Here is a 26,952-nt window from a genome sequence, read left to right as displayed (position 1 = left end):
AACTGTACATATTTTGCTACTTGTAAAGCTACTTCATACTGTGATTAAAACTTTAAGATGATGGAGTTTTAATTGTGTAGAGTGAGGAGTCTTTGTGGTAACTGTATTATTATTGGTTGTATTTCAATAAAGGACTTGAATACTTCTTCCACTTCTGCACACTGAAATTAAAACTTTGACAAGAGGTCACTGCGGGGCAGACAGGCTGCAGGTCCCAGCATCTAATATGAGACTGAACCATCCCTGCTGTCATCCAATCAGCTGAGGGCTGATGGGATTGGATGAGCAGTGGGTTTGTTTCTTCCCTCAGCATCCTTGGTTACCTCTCGGGCTGACACTGATCTGCGTTACTGAAGTGGGGATTTTCACTGGTGATGGAAAACACCCGCTGCTTTGCCAACCGCTTCTCGCGCTGCTCCCGGGCCAGGGCACAGATGCCGTGGTGCCCGCCGTCATCTCCACCATTGACAAAATCCTGAAAAAGGTCCCGGTCGACATCAGCGACTACGACGGAGGGCTGTATGATGGCCCGGCCGGGGTGGCCTACATGCTGTATCATGTCAGCGAGTGTCCGCTGTTCTCGCAGCAGCGGGACGCCTACCTGAAGACGGCCAAACAGATCATCGATGTGTCGGTCAAAAATGTGGACGCAGAGCCGGACATTAACATGCGTGCTGCCTTACTGCTAGGTGGGGCTGGCATCTACGCAGTGGCCACAATGATATACAAGTCCCTGGGCTTGGCTGAGTTTGTGAAGCCGCTGACCAAATTTCGTAAACTGTGGGAGGTGTGTGCGCCCATCAATTTTCTGGAGTGCGGCTCCGATGAGCTGTTTGTGGGACGTGCTGGGTACCTGTGTGCCGCCCTGGTGCTCAAGCAGAAGCTGGGCATAGAGGTGAGAAACCTGCTGCAAATTGATCCACGTGTCTTTAAATAGTCTACATGTGCACACACAAGGCAACCAACTGAAGTTCATGCTTTCTGATGCATGCTTTTTTTGAGGGAACTCAAGTGACATTGCAAACGGACTAAGTGTTATGTGGAAACTATAAAGCCTCCAGTGCACAAAAACTGAGAATAGACTTAGACAGTGAAGTAGGAGACATGTTGTGTCCAGCAGTTAACTTTTGAAATGAACAATGTGTATATATTAATTGATTATGGATTTGTCAATGAGACAGTAGTATTTCTATGTCTATGATGACTTATAAATAACAACAGGATGTCCTTTATTTTCCAGATTTTGAGCAAGGATCAGATCAAATCTATTTGCCAGGCCATCATCATGGGAGGAAAACAATACGCCAGGAGGAAAAGAAAGCCTTTTCCCCTCATGTACTCGTACTATGGGACAGAGTACCTCGGTAAGAGAAGCAGCTCTGAGTGAGCTTTGATAGAGAAGTATGTTACCTCCTGTAAGTATTTAATGTCTGTCTTTGTTATCCAGGGAGACTTTGTGTTTTGAAGGGTAAATTAGCTTTTAGAAATGAAGATTTTAGCCTGAATGTCCTTCTCAGAACTGCTGCCCTCTGACTGTAAACACAAGGAAACTTTAGAGATATTTATTGATGTGGGATTGTGGTGTTCACATGTGTAAAGCTAACTCTCCTTTCCTTGACTGCATCAGATGAAGAAAGCTGTCAGGGTCGGAGATCCTCAGTAACAATCACACCAACACAGAGTCCATAGTAAGCATAAGCCCACTGGCCACTTCTGCATGGAAACTAAACTTTGAGGATGACAAGGAAGTAAAAAAAGTGACCCTTTTTGTAAACTGGAAAAGGATTTTCACATGAACACATCTGGCTAAGCTAAGATGCTGCATGTGTTAGAGTTTGCCTGTCCTGAAAGATTTGATTCCTCATTGGATTTGCTCGATAGCATCAAGAATCCTATCTGAAGGGAATCCACCAACACCGGCTTTCCTTACATCAGAGAGCCATGTTTTCCCTGCATGTCTCCAGTATTATGTAGGAAGATTCTGCCCCAGTTTCCCAAAGAATTACATCCATATTTGACGAATTCTGCACTTCACAATTCACATCCAATTCCAGCAATGTGTAGCGTGTCTGACTGACATTACAAAAATGTTGGAGTCATGAGGTTTTGCAGAACCGTCCAATATCGACTATCTTGCCTGGTTACAAGGTTGTAAGCCTATTAACATACTACTTCATACTAATATAAACTTAAATGTACTAAGTCCAAGAAACTTCAAGAATCATGCTTTAGAGACTTTAATCATTTCTATTTACACTATGTTTTCTGATAATTTCAATATTATTTTAGTCCTAAAATCCTATTTCAGTATGTAAATTTGAATCCCAACAGAGTGGTCTATGGTCCTGATGGGTTCTGTAGTAGGACATGATTGTGCAACTTCCATTTGATAATTAGCTTAATTAAACAGAGATGACGTGTTCACTGCTGGAAAATAAAACAGTTGCTATTATACAAAAATGTCAAGTATGTGCAGAGGGTAACAATCAGAAAACAGAAACTCAGTCATCCAGTCGTCCTTTGTGAATGCCTGTGCTTGTGTGCTTCGGTTTGTGTCTGTCTGTGTGTGCCTGGCACGTTGCCTTCTTCCATGCCTGGTTTGGTGGGTGCATGCATGTGTGTCCCTCCCCCCGTTATCGTCCTCTCATGCAGGTGTGGCATATCTTTTTGCCAAAGCCTACCTGATCAATAACAAACCCCAGTATCTGGACACATGTATCCGCAGTGGAGAGCTTGTGTGGCAGAAGGGGCTCCTGAAAAAGGGACCTGGGATTTGTCACGGAGTTGCAGGCAGTGCTTACGTTTTCCTCCTGCTTTATCGGCTCACAGGAAACTCAAAATACATCTACCGTGCTCAGAGGCAAGAAACCTCTTCTGCTGTCCTTCATTATTAAAAGATTTGAGGCCAGGACTTCCTGCTTTCTCTGTAAATTGAAATTTGACTGGCGTGTGACAAGCAACAAATACAATACAACTCTTATTCTTTATAACTTTATTCATCTCCAAACAAATTGCAACTAGTGGGATTGATAAAGTTGTTTGTTTATTTGATGCTCTGATTTCTGTGTCAAATGCACCAGGTACAGTATATGAATCTGATAAAATACTTCATCTCTTTTTATTATTGATGATTTATTGACCAAAAAAGACAAATTATAAATAATAATAATAATAATAATTTGAGTCCAAAGAAATACCAGAATCAGCTTTAAATACCCTGTCACCCTGATGTAATTTGTGTGAAATTTCAACTTGCGCTCAGAATTAGATGGAGTACGTATACACATGTAAGTGTTAGGCTATTTGGAAAAAGCTGATTGAAATAAGTAACATCTCCACAGTGACTGCAAAAACAACAGATTCATTTATTTCGCTCCCAGTAGGAACCAGTAGGAATACAGTATACCAACTGGGCTGATAGGCTACTGAATGAAATTAAGTGTGAAAGGGCTGAAGTACAGAAACAAAAATCAAAAATATCCATTTTTGATGAAGTGATTTTTATGCTTTCTTTCTGAGAGTTACAATAGATGAAAAGATCGATACCACTCGTGTTTTTACGGTGAATATGAAGCTAAAGCCAGGAGAGTTAGCTAGAAACAGGGAAACAGCCTATCTCTGTCTAAAGGCCTCTGCACCTAACCTCTCGTAAAACCACATGTTGTTTTTACACGTTTTGCTTCAAAGGTACTGTTACCTCTTATTGGCAGAGCCACGCTAACTGCTTCCCATGTTTCCAGTCTTGCCAGGCTAAATCTGATCCTCTCCTGGCTCCAGGGCCATATTTAATGTACACAAATAAGAGTTACATTGATTCTTTCATCTAACTCTGGCCAAGTGAATGAGTGTATATACAGTACAGTCCAATTTGTGGGGGTTGTGTGACCTAAAAACAATTTATCTACCATTTTACAGCCACAACAGTAGGTTACGGCCAGTGGTGTACTGGACATCAGGCATACTGGGATAAACCCAGTGGGCCAGTGGACTATCAAACTATACCTGTTTTTACTGGTCTTTTCTGTGGGCCTGTCATTCAGGGTATGCATGAGAGTGCTGCATGCCTGTAATCACAGCTGAGCACCCTTTACTATCACTGCCAGAGGGGGGAGACAAAATACCTGCACTCCAGCTTTAAAGGGAAACATTAAGATATTGTACATGACAAAAAGCACAAACAGCGTGTTTCCTGAGCAAATCTCCATACATATACAAAAAATAGTCATTAATTATGGACAGCTGTTGACATAAACCTACCTAAATTTATAAAATCTAAACTATAAGGATTTTTTTCATATACCCTGTTCAGACATCTTGGTGTCAGAGTTTCTAAAGATGTAAAAACTTTCGAGAAGATGAGGGATGTTTTTGTGTCATGTGTGTGCCTTAAGAAAAATATATCAAAGACAGGACCTTGGTGTCTTTGACTCTGCATTCATTTAAAATGTCAATGTCCATTCATGTCACTCCACTTTTCTTTTCTCCCCTGAAGGTTTGCAGAGTTCCTCTTCATGGAAGAGTTTAAGGCAGGCTCCCATTCTGTGACCAGTGTCTACAGTCTGTTTGAAGGCCTGTCGGGGACAGTCTGTTTCCTGGTTGACCTCTTGCAGCCAGACCAATCAGAGTTCCCTCTGTTTAGTGTCTTTGTGTGAAGGGACCCAGAGTCTGAACAGAAACCAGTAAATTCTCCGTGAACAGGACTGGTAGAAACTTCGGAACCTGGATTGAAACTGTGGTGGGATGGATGGTGTTTAGACAGTAGAAGCTGTTCTTGTTTTGTGTCTATTCTAAAGTGAATATTCAAGTACAAGGCTTTACCAGATTCATCCCACATACCGTAGCTTAATATTGCTCAATTCAATTTACAATGTGATAAAACGCATCGAGGCTTTAGACGTTGTGAAAGTGGTACTGCTAATACAGTGAATGAAACTGCAGCATATTTTACCGAGGTGCTGCTCTCAGGTCCCAAACACACATGAACTTAAATGATCTACAGCTGAAATAAAATGCAATCACATTAGTCACAGAAAAAAGGACATCACATAATGCCTTTAAAAATGTTCTACCACTTCACCAGCTCAGCTTCACATATCGCTGACTTTCGAGTTTATGTCTTTAAGCTTCTTAATTTGTCAAATTACTGTTGTCACAATAAATATTTGCACAACAAATACTGAAAATCTTGAAAGGATTTTGTTACTGAACTTAAAAAATCAAACTGGGCAGAGAGGTATAATCAACAGATACTGAGAGAAAACAAACTGTACTACTACAGTATTTTATTGTCTCACTTTGTCTGCGCTGTGCAACTTAACTTACTCACCTGTTTGAACCGAGCTTAGGCTGTGTTGCAGTGTGAAAGCTGTTTGTACTTATTTGGTATGGCAAACTTATCTATTGTTATCTATGAAGACCTTTGAAATGTTGTGATTTGCTACAACTTCTACCTGAAAATATCTGCAGGAAACTAGAGTTTAGCTTGTGATTAGGACTGAGTACAAAAGAGCAAAACACGTCATCAGTGTGAATATATCATTTTACCTCTTCAGGATGCTACTTTGTTCAATTTAGTTATGTAGATTACAGCTGACGGCAGATTTCTTTTTATGCCTCTTGCTTCTTACTATGTGATGATAAGGCCTTAAAACACATTTGTAAGATTTGGATGTGATCACGTCTCACAGAGAAAAGGTCTGAAAACATTAGTAAGTAAAAATGCTTTGAAAGGTGTTTTGGGCACTTGGCTCATGTTGAAATGTAAAAGGTCCGTGAACTCAGTAATGTCAAACCAAAGCTGTTTCCTGATGCTATTTGTGCCGGTTGTGGAACTTTGCTATGCAATGTGTCTGTGCTGTTTTTGCCATTGCAGTCGGAGCTGTACACAGCAAAGTGTGAATTTTAAGTCTAATTATTATTAATAATAAAGTGATCAGGGGAAAAAACACACGCGCGCATTTTTTGTTTATCAGATTATCTTCACAAATGACCAACAATCACATCTGAATTACATGAAAACAATATTTATAACATAAATCAATGCTCAGACCTTCCAGATCATGGATTACCTTCTCCATCTGTAGGCCACAGGACAGTCAGTTACCTTTCACCACATTTATTTAGGTGTTATTTAAACATGTTGCATTTTTAATCTGGTTTCATTGACAATATGACAGCAGAAGAAATAGGAAAACTCAAAGAGCTCACAGTTCAGTGCAACCAGTTCTCATGTACAGCATGCTGTATGAGATGGTTATTTTGGGTTTAAAAGAAATCTAATAAAACACTATATATCCTAAACTAAGACAGAGAAAAAGAAAATACACATTTAATGTTTTATTTAGTTGTTTTTCAGATGTATTTCTTGAGAGAAAGAGAGAGAGAGGGAGAGAGAGAGAGAGAGAGACAGAGAGAGAGAGAGAGAGAGAGAGAGAGAGAGAGAGAGAGAGAGAGAGAGAGAGAGAGTGTTATGTGTATTTTATGACAGAATTAAACCAAGCCAATGGATATAAAATGTACTATCAACCGTTTGTTGTAAATGATGGTCTTATTTCTATAACATTATTAACCTGCTAAATCATCTGATGTGATTGAATTAACTCTGCTGTGTGTTATCAGTCTGAACAGTGTTTACCTTCTCATTGAGCGGCGCCTCTCGCGAGCTCATGGTGCGCACAGAAGCGCAGCGCCGATTGCGCCCCCTGCAGTCTCTCGCAGTGACAACACCTGGATGTGAAAACATCCTGCCTGCCTGCTAGTTTCCCTCAATCCTCGGATGAGCTGCGGCGGCGGCGGCCGACATAACGTCCAGCGGCTGAGTGAGTGCTGGGTGGGATGGACGTGCGGGTTCTCCAGATGGCTCCTTGAGTGAGGATGCGACTCCCCAGTTCTATCTTTGTGTCGGTGTCTCTGTTCACGGCCGAGACCACGGCAGCTCTCTACCTCAGCTCCACGTACCGCTCTGCGGGAGACCAAATCTGGCAAGGGCTCACGCTCCTCTTCACGCTCGTGCCGTCTGTGCTCGTGCAACTGACCCTCATCTTCATCCACCGGGACCTCAGCAGAGACAGACCGCTCATTCTGCTGCTGCACATACTGCAGCTCGGACCCATCGTCAGGTCAGTGTTGACGTGTTTATCCCTGTGGTTGGCCCGTAAACAGACGCGGATACCATTGTATCCTAATCTCCGCCGTGTCACGCGAGAAAGTGTTTATTACCCGCCACAGGTGTCGTGTCCACGACTGATTTTTGTCGTTAAAACATGTTCGGGCCTGCATACTCATAAGCTGCTTACAGATGGGTTGAATGCGCAGCGCACATGCTGTTGTTTTCATTTTCTCTGGCCTTTTGTGTCTGCCTGGCCGTAAACACTCGGCTGGTGCAACGAATGTATGTCTCTGCCTCTTCGGAAATAAAAGGCTGATCAATTCTCTCATTGCTCATCGGTATGTTTTATAAACCCACATAGCTGCCAGTCTGCTCAGCCTCTATCAATGTAATGTGACTTGGCAGTAGATCTCCTTACAGTTTGATCACCTTCACAGAGCAGACTGTGTCTGATTTATTCATGACTGTTCCATCTGAAAGATCATTAAATCAGCTTCCGTGAAGAGGCAGACAGACTGTGGTGGTCACACTGATGGAGGAGCCTTTAAACATCTGCACATAGTTCTTGAAACCATAATAGGCCTGGTCCCTCTCTGAGTAAACCCTGGCCTGGCCTGAAGCCATCTGCCTCAGTTATAGGAGTCATGAACCTAATCCCCCCACTGTATACAGATACACATCGCGACCAGTGCCCATTAATATACAACCAGCAGGAGTTTTACTGGAATAAAATCAGTCTATGTCCTGAAATATGGAAACTGTAGAGCTGAAATTAGACAAATTCATCTTTAAGTAGAAAATGAATCTGCAACTGATTAGTTATGTAATTTTTCAAGTAACATTTTCTGCTTTACTTTCTTTTGTTATAGCAGAGCTGAAATGATAAGTCTTTTAATTGATTAGTCAATCAACAGAAAATTAATTGCCAGCTATTTTGATAATTGATTAATTGTTTTGGGTAATTTTCTAAAAAAGAATACAAACATTTTTTGGTTTCAGCTTGTTAAAGGTAAATGTGTTCTGATTTCTTTCGTCCTCTTTGATGGTAAACTGAATGTTTTGGTTTTGGACTGTTGATAGGAACACTAAAAGACTTTTGACATTACACCTTCAGGAAACAGTGATCGACATTTTTGACCATTTTCTGACATTTTATAGACAAAACTACAAATTAATTGATTAATTAAAAAATGAATTGACAGATTAATCAATTATGAAAACAATCATAATTGATAATACCGGTTATAGAGATCACACAAATTCACTATTTTTAAAATCAAAAACATTAAAACCCACAGACCTGGTTCATTTTCAAACAGCATAAATCATGTACAAAGCAATAAACAATATACTTCCTGGAAATATTCAAAAATTGTTTTTTAACAGAGTTGGGGTTTATAATCTGAGGGGGGAGTTCAATTTAAAACATCAGCGGGCACGCACAACATGAAAAAGTTTTTGTGTTTCTGTTTGTGGAGTGAGGTTGTGGAACAGATTGGGTGGGAAGCTCAAGCAATGTCCAAGCATGACCCAGTTTAAAAAGCGGTACAAACACATGGTTTTCACCAGGTACAGGGAGGAAGAAGGGCCTTAACAATCGGCTGTTTTCATGAATAATTTGTGTATTTGTTCACTTATTTTTTATTTATTTATTTTTATATGTTTTTTTAAATATGTAAATATGTATGGGAAGACTGATTGTTAATTGAGTAGTGGAGAAGGGGGTAGGTTTAAATAAGCATATGCTTCATCCTACTCCTTTTCGGACATGTCGGGTTCACATTATTATTGTTGTTGTCTTGTTTTGACTGTTCTCATTGGTTTTGTTTGTTTGTTACTTTTTTTGTGTTACTCATACATGTTCAAAATAAATCAAATCAAATCAAAATCAAAAATTAATTGCAGCCCTACACTATAGTAAACTGAATCTGTTTGGGTTTAGCGACAAAAAAAGCTATTTGAAGATTTTACCTTGGAGGAAATTATGATAGGTGTTTTCCCTGTTTCCCTTATGAAAATGAAAACACTTGTTAGTTGCAGCACGAATGGAAACCCATAATTAGAGCTGATACGATGAGTCAATTAACTGATCAGTAGATTGACGATAATTAATCAGCAACAATTTTGATAATCCATTAAAGTTGTTTTTGTTTATATATTTACATTTGTATTGATTTCATATAAATGGTTGGTACATGGCAACAATGCTAATCTATAAAATGTGTCATTATATCATTAACTTAGCCAGTTACTGCATATTTATGACCATCAGCAACATCAATGTTTTTGTTTTTGTTTTTCCTCTGGGCGACCAGTTAAAGAGACTGTGGATCTCACCCTGCCTGGCCCACTTCCTCCTTGAGTGTGCATTCGCATGATTACTGTACAGACTTCTACATCTTCCCCCAGTGAAGAGCAGATCTAAGAATAGCACGTTGCTGCTGGCTCCTTATCTCTGACAAGCAGAGAGTGGGATGTCCGTCTGTACTGCTCACAGCACTGTCACATTTCCTACTCTCAGAGTTGTCTCAACCCGCCCAAAACAACACAATCTATGTAGTCTTATTTAGTTTCATCATAATACTGCTTGTTCTTGTTTTTATTCCAGTAGCATCATCTCTAATTAGCAACTTCACTCCAGTTTCTCATAAGTGGGCAGTGAGGATGAGCGATCATACTCTTTTAGATGACTCGAATCAGAAGTGGATTTTAATTTGTTTTGCATGGAAGTACTCAGTAATGTTAGTTTGAAAAAATATCTTAACTCAACTCAAGGTCTGTGTACATACAGTAATATCCTCTTTAAACCCCCTCTACTGAAATGTGTTTTTCTTATTGAAGAACGCTGTTTTCACATGAATCTGCTGAAGGAGGAAAGTTTCGCTCTGTCTGGGATCACGATTTGTTTGGAGGCCAATCATAGTCCAGTATGCACAAGATATGTCTGGACTGGATCTTTAAATTTGCAATAACATACTTTTTTGGTCACTTGAAGGCAGCTGAAACAACATGTGTACACCCTGATGCTGAAATGAGAGAACGTGTGAGCAAACATTTCCTTATTTCCACATTGAGCAGATATGGAGCAACATCTGCATTAATTCGAGTCATGGTTGTGCATTATTCACTCTCCTATAAGCTCTGTTTTGTGAGGGATTTTTTTGTGTCGTGTGTGTGCCTTAACGACTGTGCCTCAGGCGTTTTGTTAAATCAGACAAGACACCTGGGGCCTGTTTCAGAAAGCAGGTTTAGTGAAAACTCTGAGTTAGTTGACTCAGAGTTTTCACTAAACCTGCTTTCCTGCTTTCAGAGTTTAGTGAAAACTCTTAGTCAACTAACTCAGTTCAGTTCGCACATTTTTTTTCATTAATACTTACACATTGACTCAGTTAGTAATTTTCTGCCATGCCATTTTCTTAAATATATGCTCATTATCTGCATTCATTAATATTTCTAACTCCACTGGGGAGAAGTAGGAGGACTGAGCCCTTTGTTTCTCCCGTTGCCATGGTGAATCATGTTATCTGTGTTCCATCCTCATGCACGAACTTCACTCAGGGTTACTTTGACTCAGAGTTGATTGAACTAACTGATATCACCTGTTCTGAAACCGAAATCTCTGAGTTAGTCAACCCAGAGTTCAGGTTTGAACTCAGTTTGTTAAACCTGCTTCCTGAAACAGGCCCCTGGTAGTAAAAGTTACCGTTTCTGATCTAGCAGAGTGTCAGCAAAGATTATCAGTATTCCTTGGTTGGTTTCTGTACTTTTTTACTTTATGACTTTGTTACTGTGTTACTTTATTACATTATTGCCCTCTCTTATTCAAATTCCCACTAGGAATTACAGAATAAAAGCTGAAAGGGTTTGTTGCTTGGCAGAACGACTGTGTGTCCTTCTCCGTGCTGGCATGTAAGGAGTAAAGAGAAAGATTCATCACTCCATCGTCTGTGATTCTTCAAAAACTTCTAGTTAAATAAAACAGTTTTTAGTCTCCACCAACTCCTGAGAAAAATGTCTGTCTCTTTAGCTGCTAAATGTATCAACATTAACACCAGCTAGTTGGTAACTGTGTCTGTTTCCTGTTTGGTGCTGAGCAGGTAGCATACAGTCGGTTTATCAGAGCTTAACACAGCTGCCTGCTGCTGAAAAGAAGATAATGAGAGCATTGAGAGTGTACCAAGAAAACAGTAAAATTGCAGTCCGGAAACAAAAACAATGAGCTGAAAGATGTTGTAGTCATTCAAGTAGTCATTTGATACTTTGTTAATATGAAAATATTTATTAGCTGGTGCTGGGCTGCAACAGTTCATTGATTACTCCATCGACAGAAAATATGAATATTGTCTGGTTTCTTCTGTCTTTTATGACAGTAGACTGCTGTGGACTGTTGGTCTGGACTAAACAAGACAATAGTGATCAACATTTTTCACCTATTAGAGACCAAATGATACGTTGAGGAATTAAACAGATTTTTAAAAAATGTAAAATGTTGCAGCTCTAAAGTTAAGATTATTTTGTCAATATCCATCTGTTTGCAAACTTCTTCCCCTATACACACAGTGGATGCATTCCACTTAAAACATGCTGAGCTTATCAGATCCTTGAATGAGATTTTGTTGTTTTGTATTAACGTCTTAAAAGCGTCTCACAGACTGAAGCTTCACGTGTTATTTAAATAAATCAGTGATGCGTTTACTGTGCGTACTGCTCCAGTGAAGTTCAGTCACAGTCTGTCCCTGCACCCCTGAGGTTTAAACTACCCCGCCCTGCTATATTATTGGCACTGTGTGTCAGTACTGCTTTACCAGGTCAGCATCGCCTCTGCTTTTGGCCTTTTCCCCAAAGTCAGCACTTTAGTGTTTTTATTATCTTTCTGGCAGCTGCCTACCAGAACATCCATAATAACAGTGAGGTAAGTGCTGGTGTAAATGTACAAAAAGATATTGATGCAGTTGGTTAAATGACCTCACCTCAAATGACCTCATTGCTTACATCTGCTGCATTTCATTGTGCCTGTTGAGTGATCAATCGCTTAGCTGTCATATACATTTTCAGCCATGCTAGCAGTGTGGACCTAGAGATGGTGACATTGGTCTGAAATTCACACTGATATCACATACGAACACACTGACAGAGCCTCCAGCATGGCTGTAGACTCCAAGTCGTTTTTCTTTCGGTTTGTCTGCATTTGTATATTATCTATCAGTCAGTCAGTTGATCCACTTCTTTGGTCCAACCTGACATATCTCAACTACTGTTTCAACAAGCATTCATGGTCCCCAGAGGGTGAATTTGATTTTGGTGACCACCCCCTGACTTTTCCTTTATCTCAAAAGCTGTAGTATGAATTGTCATGAAATTTAGTACAGACATTCACACTTTTAATTTGTCCAAAATAAGGAAAAATGAGTATCTGCAAAGCTGATGATGATGTAAAATCAGCCTCAGCTATACTTTGTGTTTAGTGGTAATTAGCAAATGTTAACATGCTAACACACTAAGCTGGTGAACATGGTGAACATTATCAACATCAGCATCTTAGTCTTTTTTCTCTTAGTTTATCTGTTTTTGTTGTGTGTTTGTTTAATGGTGTGCTGGAATGTAATTCTGAGTTTCCTGTTTATGTGGTGTGTGTGGAACCTAATAAATGACGTGAAATTGAAAAAGTTATATGCAGCCCTTCATTGAGAGCCTCTTAACAGTCTTTGTTTCCTGCCGTTGCTGCACTGTAGGTGTCTGGAGGCGTTTTGCATCTATGGCAGTGTGGGCCGTGTGGAGGAGCCTTATGTCAGCATCACCAGGAAGAAGCAGGTGCCCCGTGCGGGTCAGTCTGAGGAGGTGGAGCGACAGGTTGGGCAGGCGGAGGGGAAACTGTTTACACACCGAGCAGCCTTCGCCCGCACCTCTGTCATTCAGGCCTTCCTGGGTTCTGCCCCCCAGCTCACCCTTCAGCTCTACATATGCGTCTTACAACAAGGCATGTCCATCGGAAGAGGTGAGGTGTGTGTGTGTGTGTGTGTGTGTGTGTGTGTGTGTGTGTGTGTGTGTGTGTGTGTGTGTGTGTGTGTGTGTGTGTGTGTGTGTGTGTGTGTGTGTGTGTGTGTGTGTGTGTGTGTGTGTGTGTGTGTGTGTGTGTGTGTGTGTGTGTGTGTGTGTGGGCAGTTAGCAGCTTACAGCTCTATCTGTCCAACTCCACTTTCTGTCACATGTCCACAGCTCCACTATGATGTGGGCAGATAAGCTAAGTGCCATATTGGAGACAAGTGGATGTTGTTTTCATGAGTCAAAGAGGACTTATGTAACTGCCTCTCTGATATCTAGGATGGAAAATGGTGATTTTGTGTGTGTGTGTGCGCGACAATATTTCTATTCCTGAGAGAGATTAACTAAAGGTTCACACAAGTCAAACTAGGACATCTGGTATTTGATTTAGGACAAAATAAAATCATAAATACATCCAGTAAATATTTCTTTTTCTGCTCTCTGACGTCTCTATTTCACATTTACTGATTCAACCGTCTGTATGTGATGAATGTGGAAGCAGTTTCAGGACTCTAAGTGATATCTTTCTCTCTGTCTCAGGCACACTCATGGTGATCTCCCTCTTGTCCATTGTGTACGGAGCGCTGCGCTGCAACATCCTGGCCATCAAGATCAAATATGATGACTATGAAGTGGATGTCCGACCCAGTGCTTATCTTTGTATTTTCCTGTGGCGAAGTTTTGAGATTGCCACCCGGGTAGTGGTCTTGGTTTTATTCAGCTCTGTGTTACAGCTCTGGATCCTGCCTGTGGTTCTGCTAAACTTCCTTGTTTTCTTCCTCTACCCTTGGATCCTCTTCTGGCAGAGCCACTCCCCATTCCCTGAGAATATTGAAAAAACATTGACCAGGGTGGGAACCACCATCGTGCTTTGCCTGCTCACCTTCCTGTACGCTGGCATCAACATGTTCTGCTGGTCAGCTGTGCAGGTGAAACTCAATGACCCAGACCTTATCAATAAGTCCCAGAACTGGTATCGCATGGCTGTGTATTACATGTTGCGTTTTGTGGAGAACGCCTCGCTGATTCTGCTGTGGTACATCTACAAAACCGATTTCTACAAGTTCATCTGTGCCCCGCTGCTGGTCCTGCAGCTGCTGGTCGCCTACGCCATCGCCATCTTCTTCATGCTGGTCTTCTACCAGTTCTGCCATCCGTGTCGGAGGCTCTTCTCTTCCAGTATGACCCAGGGCCTTTGGAATTGCTCCTCTCTTCTCTGCCTGATGTGCAACTCTACTTCGCCGCAGAACACGCCAATAGGAAAGACCATCCTGGAGCCACCGAGCCCTACCCCACGCAAGGAACCAGCCAGTGACCGAGCCCATGAAACAGGCAGTGACACCACTGACGACATGCCTAATGACACGACGTACGACATGCTCAACGACACAATGTATGACATTCCTAATGAAATGGGCAATAATACAGGAGCGGGAATCAATGGTGACATTTGCCACAGTGTATCCTGCGATGCTTAAAGCATTACAGTTGTTTGATGTGCCATTCAGAGGACTGTACAGAACAAACAGTAATCGCACCCCCTGTAACCTTTTAAGTGCCACATTGATCCCTCTGTGAATTGAGTTTACACTTAAAATCCTTCCATCACCATTTCATGAATCCATTTAATGTGATTTCTACCACCATCTGTCCCACACACAAAGCAAATGTGTCCTTAACTCTGGATCTGTACCAGCTGCAAAATTACATAGTTTTCACTCAGGTTAACCTGACGTCAGCAAGCAGTGTTCAGAAAGAGCAAACATCCTAACCTTCATCATTGTGCAGCCTTTAATATGAATGAAAACCTGTGGTTGTTGTTGTTGCCACCATTACTGTTATGTGTGGAGACTGTTTCCACTTATATGCTGCATTAATGATCACCAGGAGCCATGGCATTTGAATTGATTGTATTTAGTATCTCTCTTTGGCATGGAGGTGTGCATGTGTGGAGCCTCGGGTGAGGTGTAAATGTTATTCTGCTGGGGGGGTTGAGTCTGTTTTGTACAGGGTTTTTTCTTTAAAAAACCCTAGATTTATGGCTGCCAGCAATCAGCTTTTTTACTCCTTGATAAGAGCTTTATAATCAATCTGCGCTGCTTTTGTGATGTATTTGTGCTTGCAGTGAGATACCAATCGCCACACATTGTTAAAGAGCCTGTTTGATCACCAAACACAATACTGTAAAGCACGGAAATCTCTGTGTGTAATGTTTTTTGCACGTTTACAAAAAAAAAAGATTTAAGTGGCTTTGGTTCAACCTTTGAACAGCAACAGCTGTTGTGATGTGAAATGTTTTGTTCATATGTATTTAGAATTTTCTAGCTCATGCTTTATGTCTGTCAGCTCTGCGTCTGTATGTTTCATTAGTTAGAATATTAACACTTGTGTCCGCACAAAATGGATATCTAACAGAAAAAAGTGTCAATGTTTGGAATTGTAAGATGTGTTTTTGCTTAGTTTTAACCTTTAGTGTGTAACAGGGCACAAAATTAGCACCAGCCAAATGCTGATAAAATATGCAAGTGGCTGGTAGATTTGCTTCAGTTACTTGCCAAAAGAACAATGTGAAAACTTGAATATTAACTAGTCATTTGGCCGATGGGCAAAAAAAGTTAATTTTGAACCCTGCTATATATGTGTGTGTGTGTGTGTGTGTGTGCGCGTGTGTGCGTGCGTGCGCGTGTGTGAGAGAGAGAATGTCAGTGTTGTTTGTTTTTGCACTAACTCCTTTTTGCAATGTATCTGCAGAGGAACGATGACCTCGGATATCACATTAATGCTCCTAACGTTTGTACAAATAAGACGAGCAAACTTTGAAGCCAAAACAAATGTGAAATACCCATTGTACACATCAAATATTCTCATACGAAGAAAGAAGAAAGGCATTAAAAGATGAAATCCTACCTAAAATAAATTTATATTTATATGTGAAAAAAGTCTGTATTTACTTATTTTAGCAGAGGAGCAGTTATTTTATACTGTCCTACGCTGACATCTAGTGGACAAAAGTCAACATTTTTCTCCGCATTGTGAGTTTGCTAACAAGATGTGTCTGCTTAACAAATCCTATCTCTGTTTTGGTTTTGAAAAGATTGATGCTCACTCAGAAGCAAATCAAATTGAATACATTTAATGACTGAACTGTACACATTCCAGCATATTATTACAGTAAACAGCCTCCATAAATTAAACAGTTTAACACAAGAATTCAAGGATGTCTGCAGGTGAAATCCAAAAAAAGTGCCCTGGTTGTTGGAAATTACCATTAAACAGTCCTGGCCTGGGAACTCATAATCATATCCTCACAGTGCGATATAAATGGGTAAAATATCAATGCAGACTACACTTTATACAAGAAGTCTTGCTTATACGTACTGAAAGACAACAATCATGTTTCTTCTTCTTTACAGCAACAGTTAAGTCTGTTTTGTTTGGGAATGTACTGAAGGAGACAAATAATTTTTTAAAAACTACTCCTACATTATGGAAAATGTAAAGTGTCTTTTTGACAACATATTAAAGGATTTGATGGATCACAATATTAAGTGTTCAGTGCTTCTCAATACTTTGACTGCATCAGGCTTTAATTCTGACGATGACCCAGTCACGCCCGCACACAGCAGTAGCCTGCCCTGACGTTATGTTGTTCAAGCCTCTGGGGAGACATAAGCTACTCCTACATAAACTACCAGAGGTTTTCATCTGAAGATCTTCACGGCTTCTTGGTCACAATGCCATTTCAGACGCACCTTGGGAAATGAGAGAGAGGGAGAGAGAGCAGGGTGCGACAATGTGCTGCTGTTAGAGAGTCACAGCAACAGCAAAGACACTGACCACGCAGTACATGCTGCGGTTTTCCCATCTGACCGTACAGCTTCCTGAAAGGGAAACAACAAGACTGATCATACTGCGGTCAACATGAATCCTCCAAATATTTACTATGTTTTGCTTTTGGACTGTTGGATGTAGTTTATAAATTGCATATACCCGATACACCATTTTAAAGCAGGAAATGCTATATCCATACACACAGACACATTCAGGTACATTTGTGTTGCTTCTAATGTTTTTTGGTTTTTGAACAGATAAGAAGGGGCAGATTAGTTCAGGGTTTTTTTGTTTCTTTAGTTTGAAGACAAGTTTTTAGGTTTTATTTATTTGACTCCTAGCAGCTGAATTTGCGAGATCATGACGTCACACGATCATGAGGATTCATCTTGTAAGGCTTCAAATTGCGCTTGTATCTGAACCACCAGTGTTTTTTTCTATTTTTAATATTGCATTACTTTATTTTTCCATCTGGTTTAATGTTGCTGCCTTTTCCCCTAGAGAGCCGGGTCATCACAGATGCCATTAAAAGTTGAACTGGGTATCAAACCACATACTGTCACTTTTCTGCTACTGCATGAAATGCTGTCTGTAAGGAAAACTGTCAAATACCAAAAGCTGGCAATACATGTCTGAGCAGGTTTATAATCTTGTTCTCTTCAGAACAATCAGAAAGTTTCTGATTTAAAAAATAACTTAGCTACACTAAAGATTATTTCAATTAGGAAAACATCTGGTGCAGCTGTTTTCTAAAGTCAAGAGTAAACATGAAAGGTTTGGCTTCTTTTTTAAATTAAAAACAGGTTTTTATTGGTATAGTTTCAGCTCTAGTATTAAATAATTGATGAATAATGACACCCAGCTGTAATAATAATTTGTCTCTTACCATCAGTGGCAGTGTCCCAGTAGCAGGAGTTGGCTGTGTGGAGACCAGTGCCACTCTTCTGCATGATGGTACAATTTACTGGAAAACATCAGAGACCCATTTTTCTCAGTCACATGTTTATTTGTCACATATGTAGAGAATTTCATGTTTGTGTGTATGACAGGTAGAGAGCTCACCCATGTATTTGAACGGCCGTCCTTGTTTCACCAGATGACTGAGACAGTGCTCTACGACACCGGCAGTCAACTGGTTCACTTTACTCTGGTTATAATCTGTCCCACCAATGACGCCTTCAATACACTGAACACACAGAAAGATGTGTAGACAGTCATCACATCAGAGAGCGGATTTACAATGAAAGAAAACACATGAATGTTTCCAAGAATGAAATGATACCTCTTTCACTGAGATACTGGCCTCGTCAGCATTGAAGATCCCCTGCAGCATCATTTCAAAAAGAAAAAACGCAAAGTTAGACGCAGCTGAGTAGCTTTGTTTCTTTTTTTAAAAGAAGAAACCAACAGAGTGAACGATTCTATGTAACAGTCAAGCTGTCATTTGAAGAGGCAAAGCTTCATAATTACACATGGATCACAACCATTGTAGACATTGTAGACATTGTACTTTTTACTGTGTTTATGTTTATTTGACAGCTATAGTTACTGGTTCCAGTTGACAGTCGCTATTATGGCGGACTGGTTTGTCGTTCACAACATAATTCATGAGAAAATCTCATGAAAAATTGAATTGTTGTTGAAAAACACATTCACTCAAAACCCAAAAATGACATCAAACCAGAAGACTTGTGTTTCTTATTTATGAGTCAATGACAAATCTGTCTGGAACAGTCTAATGAGGAAATAGATAATAATTTAGCTGGTGCACGTGTGGATCGGTGCTTCAATTTAAAGCCAAATATTTGTCCAACCCTCGCTTTTTTTTAGGCAGAGGATGATCTTGTTTGGTTTGTTAGTTTTGAATCAAAATGTTAAGGCATAAAAAAACAATTTTCTTGCAAGTTGAATACATTTCCTCATTTAATGTTTCTTAATAAAGAGCTATGGATGGCAACTAACAATCATTTTTATTGTTGATTAATCTGCTGTTTATTGCCTCAATTAATGGTTTTGTTTATAAAATGTCAGAGATTAGACATGTTCAAATGTCTTGTTTTGTTTGACCAACAGTCCAAAGAATCAAAAAATATTCAGTTTATAGTCATGTATGACAAAGAGAAGCATCAAATCATCACATTTGAGGACGTTTTGGACATTTTTGCCTAAAAAACAACTAAAATGATTATTCAATTATCAAAATATTGAAGATTAATTTTATATCAATCTAGACAATAACGCTGACGAGATCATCACAAACAACAAACAATGTCAAATAGTTTTTAAATTTTAATAGTAGATAAATGATCAACTATTAAATTATCAATCAGCTGATTGACAGAGTGGCACAAAAGACACTCCACAATTCGTGTATAGTCACCGTAACTCACCGTTTCAGGTGTTTTTGTTAATAACACAACATACTCTGGATATGTTGTATATTATATAATATTATATATTTAATAATTCCCTGCTAATGTAAATGTGATGACTGAGGCCACACCCTGAGAGAAACACCGTTATCTTCTCATTTAACATTGGAGAAAAAAACATTTTAATGTCGACTGAGGAGCGTTTGATACTCAGTTACATATGATTATAAACAGCTGTACCTCATCTCCAGAGTTATATTCCTCCATTGTTCACTGTTATCTGGCCTCTTTATTGTCGCCGGTTTCTGGATGCTGTTGTCATGGACGGTTGTTATGTTGTTCACTTATTGTTTCCGGGTCAAGCTCCACCTCCCCCTCCTCCTTCAAATAGCTGACTGTGTTTTTATGTCGCCTCTTTGTGGCTGAATCCACACACTACACAACCAAGCGACGCTCATGCAATACAACTGATAATTAGATGTGCATTCATTTCACACACACCTATAACCATCATGCATGTGCACACATACTGCCATAAATTAGGGAACATACGCACGTGCACACATACACTCAACACATGTAAAATGATCATGTCACATGTATCAGAGTTTCAATGTATTTATTATGTAGGCTACTCATTTTAACTAATATACTTTTGGTAATGATTATATTTTTCGACCAGGGGCATACAGGGGTCACTGATTAGCCTTGGCTAGAATATGCAGCACATCTATATCATTATTGTAACCTGTTAGGATGGTTGTTTGTTTTTTTGCATTGTCCCTTAAAAGTAAACTAACAAATGTCAATCATTTGTAGCCATTATTTTTCTATTACGTGCTGGACTTCCACTGAGATCATTTGATGGATAATTATATTTGGGAACCGGACATTCGCTGCCTACACTGGTCATACTGTTTATTCAAAGCAATCAGTCATTAAATTATCTCCTAGGTTTCTGGCATGGTAATATGTTTTATGATGTCCCTGATGATGCCACAAGTTGAAATGCGTTGCCATGGTTCTGTCACAGTCTTGCTCTATGTCCCTCCATCAATCCACCAGAGGCCCTTTGCACTTTTCTTCTTGTTTGTTTAGACTGGACTGAATGACATAAGGCTTATTTGAGTTGTGTCTCCAAAATATTTGGGCACTATAATTATTTTAGTTGCCTTTACTAGTTAGTCTGTGTCTGCCTGGTGTTTTATCTCTGCCTCCCAGTCCATCTGTGTGTGTGTGTGTGTGTGTGTGTGTGTGTGTGTGTGTGTGTGTGTGTGTGTGTGTGTGTGTGTGTGTGTGTGTGTGTGTGTGTGTGTGTGTGTGTGTGTGTTTGTGTGTGTGTGTGTGTGGGGGGGGGGGGGGGGCTGTCTCTTCTTTTCCCCTCAATTTCTGTCCTTTACCCATCTTCAACATCTGCCCTGTATAAGCCTCATCATTCTTTCCCTGCTCTCAGTTTTGTCTCTTTTCCTTATTCCCTAACTATTTCAGTCTGGTTCTCAGTTCAGTTTAGTTGGATCCTTTGTTTGGTTTGTTCTGCTCTTTGTTGTTTTAGTTTTGCTTTTGACCTGCCAGCTTGTTTTTGCCTGCAGAAGCCTAGAAAAAAGAAAAAAAAAGCAATCCGATATTTTGAAGTTATTACTAAAAAATAACAATGCATGACATGTAAATTTAAAAAGAGTAAAGAAGATCATAACAGGCTTTAGTTTGGGTAAATCATACAAATTCAAAGAACACTAAAACAACCTAATGTATTGAGTGGCTTTATGGGTAACATTAACCCAGAATTGTGTCAGTGCTATATTAACACAAACTGGGTTAAAAAAAAAAAAATGCTGGAAAATGTGTGCTGAAAACTGATATCTTTAGTCCCCATTCAAAAATGCCCATTCATGTTTTCATATGCGGAAAAAATATGTATATTTCACATGAGAAACATCCCAAAAACATGTCTACCTACAAATTCCAAGTGAAACACTTCTTAATCTAATGTATGACCAACCTCATTGACCTATATGTGACTCTATTGCGTGTGAATGTGTTTGACATCAATATAATATATGACATTGTTGTCATACATTTACTTACATTTATGGGGAAAAAAGTGAAATAGTCGTTAACATGTGATTATACAGTATGTTTCACCTGGGTTGAGTTCCTATTATAATGTAATGCAACCTGATGGATATAATTGATATGACTTTTTCATCTGTTAATATAAAATGAACAATGCACATTAATAATTACTGTACATTTTTCAGAATTAACCGAGTTTTATCAGCGTTAAAAATAACTTTATATTAAAAAATTGGACAATAGTGTGCAGAGCAATAAGAAAAAAAGGAATATAATGTTAGTAAAAATGTACTGTACAGGATATTATTATACTATAATGTCAGGCAACACAAAAGTATATAATACAAAGAGCAAATAAACAAAAGAGGGAAAAACATCAATCACTATGACACAACACGTACTAAGACAGGCTGACAATAGCATAGATAAACAGGTTATTTTTAAGACCTAAGAGGCTGTAATGATATGGAATAAGGTCGTCTAATTAATGTGATATTCATTTATTCATGTTTTTTTTCTTCTCCATGTCATCAGTTCTTCTCACAGTGTTGTTAGTCCAAGACGATCAGTATCTTTTATATTATGTGTCAGCCACATACATGAACTAGCAGGCTTTTCCTTTGGCCATAACCTCAGAAATGTGGACTCCCGGAAGGTCTCAGCGGGGAAATATAATTCATGATGTAGCCTACTACCAGTGACAACAGGGAGTTTCCCCTAACCTATTTAAAGCCGATCTTTGCAATCAAATACAGTAAACCGTATACTGTTTTGGAATCCGCCTTTAATTAGGTTATGTCAATAAGTTTATTGCACAGGCTACAAACACCAGCAGACTGCGAGAAACAATTGTCGCATTGTCAAAAATAAGCCTATTTGTAAGGATTGCGTGTATGCCTCCCTCCCTCTTTCTTTCTTACACACACACACACACACACACACACACACACACACACACACACACACACACACACACACACACACACACACACACACACCACGCCCCCTCCTGTCGGGAACACCCTGACTGTGGATCTCTGCCTTCACACGGTGCCGAGGCGCACCGACAAGCTCACGTACGGCCCCTGATCCCCGGACTGACTCTCCAGCCCGCCGCGCTCTCCTGCCGGTTCCTAACCGAGGTCCACAGTCACCAGGTAAGACGTCTCCTCACTGCAGGTCAGCCGGCGACACTTCGGGACACCGAAACCCCCGGTGTTTTCTCTGGCATATGGCAGTGTGTGAAACACGGCAGCCGCTGCATGCCGATGTTTGATTCCAGTTAAGGATCTTTTATCTGTTTCTTGTCATTCTTTGGGGTAGCGGAGAGGTGAGGAGGGGGGCTGTCCGTCCACCATCACGACCTCGAAGAATGGACCACTCATTAGTGGGACCAGACAGCCCACCTGAAAGTTAGGCGCGTTTGGGCAGGTGCAATGCAGCAAAAAGCTCCTTTTCTCCGCTGGCGTCGACAGTAGATTAAACCAGGTGACTAAAATCATTTACTTGGAGAGATGTGAATCCTGTCATATAATAATAATAATAAGGCAGTGGTTCAGATGAAATGATCACCCGGTGACATTACCGATCAATGCCAACTTTAATGGTGCAGCAGTAGTGCGTCTGTGCCTCACAGATGATGATAAATGGTGACTTTGTCCATTAAAGTCCTATCTGGTGTCACCAGGACTCCTCCAAGGACTGCAGTTGCTGAGAAGGTGACAGACAGACAGTAATAGTCTCAGCTGATCCTCTGCTGAGGTGCTGCTACTTGTCAGTAGGTTTAGTTGGTGAATGTAGGAGCAGGTACAGTAGCTTCTTTGATGAAGAAACATGCTGACCTGATTCAGATTCAGTGGTGTTTCCTACCTCGGATTAGTTGGTGTTACACTTGTGTTTGATGCTGCACCTCGCAGCACTTCAGGGAAGATTTTTGATGCAGTGTATGAGATCTAGTTGTAGTTGAAGATAAAAGAGAAGATGGTAAAAACATTGTCAGCAGTGGGATCTGAAGACTGTATTCACAATGCAGAAGTTGTGTCAGGAGGGTTTGAGTCTGACATACTTATTATTTTCACTTTATTTCCAAGTAATCACTTTAGGGCTGTAGCTAACCATTTTTTTTCGCTATTGATCAATCTGACAAGTATTTTCCTCAATCAATCAGTGAATTGTTTAATCTATAAATTGTCAGATAATACTGAAAATGCCCATTGTTATTCCTTAGATCTCTTGGTGATGTCTTCAAATATCTTGTTATATCTCATCAATTGTCAAAAATCTAGAGATTCAGTTTACGGTCTTGCATAATACAGAAAAGATTCAAATTTTCTCATTTTAGAAGCTGTTAACACCAGCAATTGTTGCTTAAAAAGGTGAATTAAATGATAAATCATTTATCAAAATAGTTGCTGATTAATTTTCAGTTGATCAGTTGATCAATTAATTGACTAATCGTTGCAGCTCCATATCAGTGAAAAATGACACAATATCAGTGTCTTCATTTCATCCAACCATCAAAAGTAAATCAGAGTAGATCAGAGGATGTGACAAACAAATGTTTTAGACTTTTTATTTGATGAATGGTTTAATTATTATTATCATATCATATTCATCAACCAGTTTTATTTCTTAACAGTGGCTGCAGTCAGGGAGATTCAACTTTCCAAAGGGGCTATTAGACCTGTCAGACAGAGGCGCTTGTAAATGAGGCTGACTGACAAATACTGGGTTTACTGTGTGTGTTTAAAGACTGGAAACGGCTGTAAATCAAAACAATGCTGTTGAGACGCCCGTCTCTCTCTCCTAATTTCCTGCCACCTGCTGTGTGATAAGGGCAGATAATGCCCCCCCCCCTCAATAAAAACATATTTTAAAACACCTATTTGCTCATTTATTATTGGTTTTTACTGTCAAAGAGACCAAAAAGATATATCTTTTGAAGAGGGGGGGGGGAGTGAATAAAGGAGGAGAGAAGCCAGTGAATGCAGGGATTCCCTGATTTCTTGACACGCAGGCGAGCAGAGAGCTCATTCAGCAGAGCAGAACAAAGCCCTGGGGAGTGCAGTCACACAGCATTAGAGGTCTGCGTCTCCCAGATCTGGCAAGACTGAAAAGTGTGCGTGCGTGTGTGTGTGCATGATGGCACAGGCATTCACACATCTATGCATTATTATGGCAGGCATCTCATTGATAGGCTTCTGGTGCCAGACTGATATACTGTTGGCACCCTCTCTGTCTCTCACATAAATCCTGTTTACATTGTCCACTCCCTTGTATTCTCACAGACACTGAATGTTCAGCTGGAACAGCACAAGAGGAGGAGATTCATATATTCTGCCTTTGAATAATACCTTATTAAACCTGCTTTAATTTCTAAGATCTTCTGCATGATGATCTAAGCTACTGTAACAAACTTGGCTCTGCTGCCGCATTAAATAACGTCTGATCTTTGTAGTGCAGGGTTTCCCTGCCTCCCACTCACCAATGCCTCTCTTCTCCATCGCTCTCCAGTGCTTTCTGCATGCTCATTTGGTATGCAGCCTATAGCCCCGTGCGGCCTCAGAGAAACATTGTGTCCCTGTTCAATCATGGTCATAGCCAGGCAATCAGTGGAAGCCTGTCCACACAACAACCCCACAGACACGGGAGGGGAGAAAAAAGCAGGAATGTAATTTGGAGGCAGGGCTGAGAGGAGTGACTCAATTGAGTAATAGATTGCTGGTCGGGGAGTGATGCCTCTCTGTCGCCCTCCCTAAACTTGTCATGTGTTATGGGACACATGCTTTTGTGGGCTGTTGAGGACCACCCATGGGATCATGTATCACTTTAGCCAGGCAAAGCTGTGGGTGCAATAAAACCTTCACAAACACACTCAAAATCACATCATTGTTTTATTATTTATTCAGGGCCAAAACAGCAGCAGTCTTTTGACTTGGGAGTGCTGCGTACATGGATAAGTCAACACAGCAGAGTGTATAAACACACACATTATAACATTGTTAGCAAGTCATGCATATCAAGGTGTGCAATTAATATGTATATTTGAACAGCTCAATACCTGTAAATACATCACTTGGCGTAAAGAAATCAACTGAAACTCGAGTCGCGGTGTCAGTGTTAAATGTTAAAAACAACAAAACCTGGTTCAGTTTTTAGTGATCTTATTTCTATAATATCAGCCAAGATGTATTTATAACAGGCAACATGAGGATGTAAACATTTGATGGAATATTATTTACAATTCTTTTTTTAGATTCAATTTAACGGTTTAACATGCAGTGCAATTAAATGAAAATTAACTGGATTTGAACATGAAATTTTGACATTGGGAATAGCAGCAATTACATGCGGTTGACAGCTTCAGAAAAATAGAAAAACTTCATGATGATTGGATGGATAGGATGTAACAATATTGTAATCTTATGTATTAATTAGAAAAAAGTTATTATATCTCAAAGTGGCACATTTTGGTAACATTTTAGTAATTGGATATACACATAAGATCTGTTAAGCCAGCTCACCTTAACACCTGAACTTAATCATTGAAGCATTAGACAATGTTTGTTTTTCAGGTCAAACTGAGTGCTCTCAATGTATAAGGTTGCCTCCTTTATGATGTCATTACAGGTGGAGACTCACAGGTGTAGGATTAAGATGTAGTTCTCTATGTCATGCAGATTGTAATCACATAATCTCTAGCATTAATCATCAGTTTCAGTAGCAGTTCCCCTCGACCTCGCCCGTATTAGTTGTAAAGGCTGAAGTCCTCACAAATTCACTGTGCTGGTTCATATCACTGCAGGGACACTGCTGTGTGACAGTTTTTCCTCTTCTGAAGTAAAAGTTGTGACTTGCTCCATGTGTCTGTGGTTAGGAGATGCTATGATGGGTGGTGTGTCTGTATTTTGTTCTCCTTACTCTTGTTTTCTTCACATCACCAGACCACAAGGGGATTTCCATTCTTTTGAGCACCTGTATTTCCCCTGGCATTGAGATTACATTGTGCACCTGATTGTAGACATCTGTAGTGTCACGGTGTTGAATCTTTGAATATTGGTAGACACAATGTGTTAATGGAGTTTTCACAAACTGCTCTTCTAATAGGGTAATACTCGAAGTGATACAGCACTCCTTTAAGGGTTTATAACCTCTAATTAATCTCTTTGTTAATGGTCAATAAATAGTTCAATAAGGCTTGATAGATCAATTATAAGCCATAAATTAGGACAATTGTTTGGCTTGCAGCTTATGAAAAGTCCCTCGTCTATTTAGCTCTTTAGTTCCTCAAAAAGAACCGTCCACATGGATATTCCTACTGGGAAAATACTGCAAAACATCTGGACTACAATACATTTAAAACTACTTTTTGATAGATACAACTGCAGATTTGGTAGATTAGTGTATGAACCCTTTATTAATGAAATATGGACCTGTATAATTCCGAATGGACTAATGTTTGGTTCAGATATCTGTAGAGATACCAGCAGGTTGACATTTCCACTTGTCCAGTTAAATATCTGAACT

General features: G+C 39.9%; 4 protein-coding genes across 4 annotated transcripts in view; 3 read left to right on the top strand and 1 right to left on the bottom strand.

The window, feature by feature from the left end:
* Nucleotides 1–374: 374 nt before the first annotated feature.
* Nucleotides 375–4,652, top strand: LOC133993352 (lanC-like protein 3). Its single transcript, XM_062432267.1, is given in 5 exon segments — nt 375–405; nt 408–895; nt 1,241–1,373; nt 2,491–2,860; nt 4,493–4,652. Coding segments are annotated over 5 exon segments (1,182 nt in total).
* Nucleotides 4,653–6,740: 2,088 nt separating this feature from the next.
* On the top strand, nt 6,741–16,057 carry xk (X-linked Kx blood group (McLeod syndrome)). The gene is made up of 3 exons (XM_062431585.1): nt 6,741–7,118; nt 12,841–13,103; nt 13,691–16,057. Exons 1-3 carry the CDS (start codon nt 6,874–6,876, stop codon nt 14,626–14,628), a joined length of 1,446 nt encoding a protein of 481 aa, XP_062287569.1. The 5' UTR covers nt 6,741–6,873; the 3' UTR covers nt 14,629–16,057.
* A 176-nt stretch (nt 16,058–16,233) lies between these two features.
* LOC133992826 (dynein light chain Tctex-type 1-like) lies at nt 16,234–19,654 on the bottom strand. The gene is made up of 5 exons (XM_062431583.1): nt 19,594–19,654; nt 18,264–18,305; nt 18,044–18,167; nt 17,868–17,945; nt 16,234–17,031 (listed from the first exon to the last, which is right to left on the bottom strand). The coding sequence occupies exons 1-5, from the start codon at nt 19,618–19,620 to the stop codon at nt 16,955–16,957; spliced, it is 348 nt and encodes a 115-aa protein (XP_062287567.1). The 5' UTR covers nt 19,621–19,654; the 3' UTR covers nt 16,234–16,954.
* Nucleotides 19,655–22,486: 2,832 nt separating this feature from the next.
* sytl5 (synaptotagmin-like 5) overlaps nt 22,487–26,952 on the top strand; it is a 49,676-nt gene continuing 45,210 nt past the window's right edge. Inside the window, exon 1 of the mRNA XM_062431392.1 lies at nt 22,487–22,583. The gene's annotated coding sequence lies outside the window, so the exon portion shown is untranslated. The remainder of the gene's footprint in view (nt 22,584–26,952) is intronic.

The sequence above is a fragment of the Scomber scombrus genome, chromosome 13 (assembly GCF_963691925.1).
Source record: "Scomber scombrus chromosome 13, fScoSco1.1, whole genome shotgun sequence".
NCBI classification, from domain to species: domain Eukaryota; kingdom Metazoa; phylum Chordata; class Actinopteri; order Scombriformes; family Scombridae; genus Scomber; species Scomber scombrus.
The sequence above is the reverse complement of the archived record's forward strand: the minus strand, read 5'-3'. Positions and strand labels throughout refer to the sequence as shown.

Excerpts from the sequence above, each read along its gene's own strand:
- xk (XM_062431585.1), top strand. The coding sequence starts at position 6,874 with ATGCGACTCCCCAGTTCTATCTTTGTGTCGGTGTCTCTGTTCACGGCC. Across the intron at positions 7,119-12,840 it reads CAGCTCGGACCCATCGTCAG|GTGTCTGGAGGCGTTTTGCA; the intron begins GTCAGTGTTGAC and ends GCTGCACTGTAG. Across the intron at positions 13,104-13,690 it reads AGGCATGTCCATCGGAAGAG|GCACACTCATGGTGATCTCC; the intron begins GTGAGGTGTGTG and ends TCTCTGTCTCAG.
- LOC133992826 (XM_062431583.1), bottom strand. The coding sequence starts at position 19,620 with ATGGAGGAATATAACTCTGGAGATGAG. Across the intron at positions 18,168-18,263 it reads CCAGTATCTCAGTGAAAGAG|TGTATTGAAGGCGTCATTGG; the intron begins GTATCATTTCAT and ends CTGTGTGTTCAG. Across the intron at positions 17,946-18,043 it reads ACGGCCGTTCAAATACATGG|TAAATTGTACCATCATGCAG; the intron begins GTGAGCTCTCTA and ends GATGTTTTCCAG.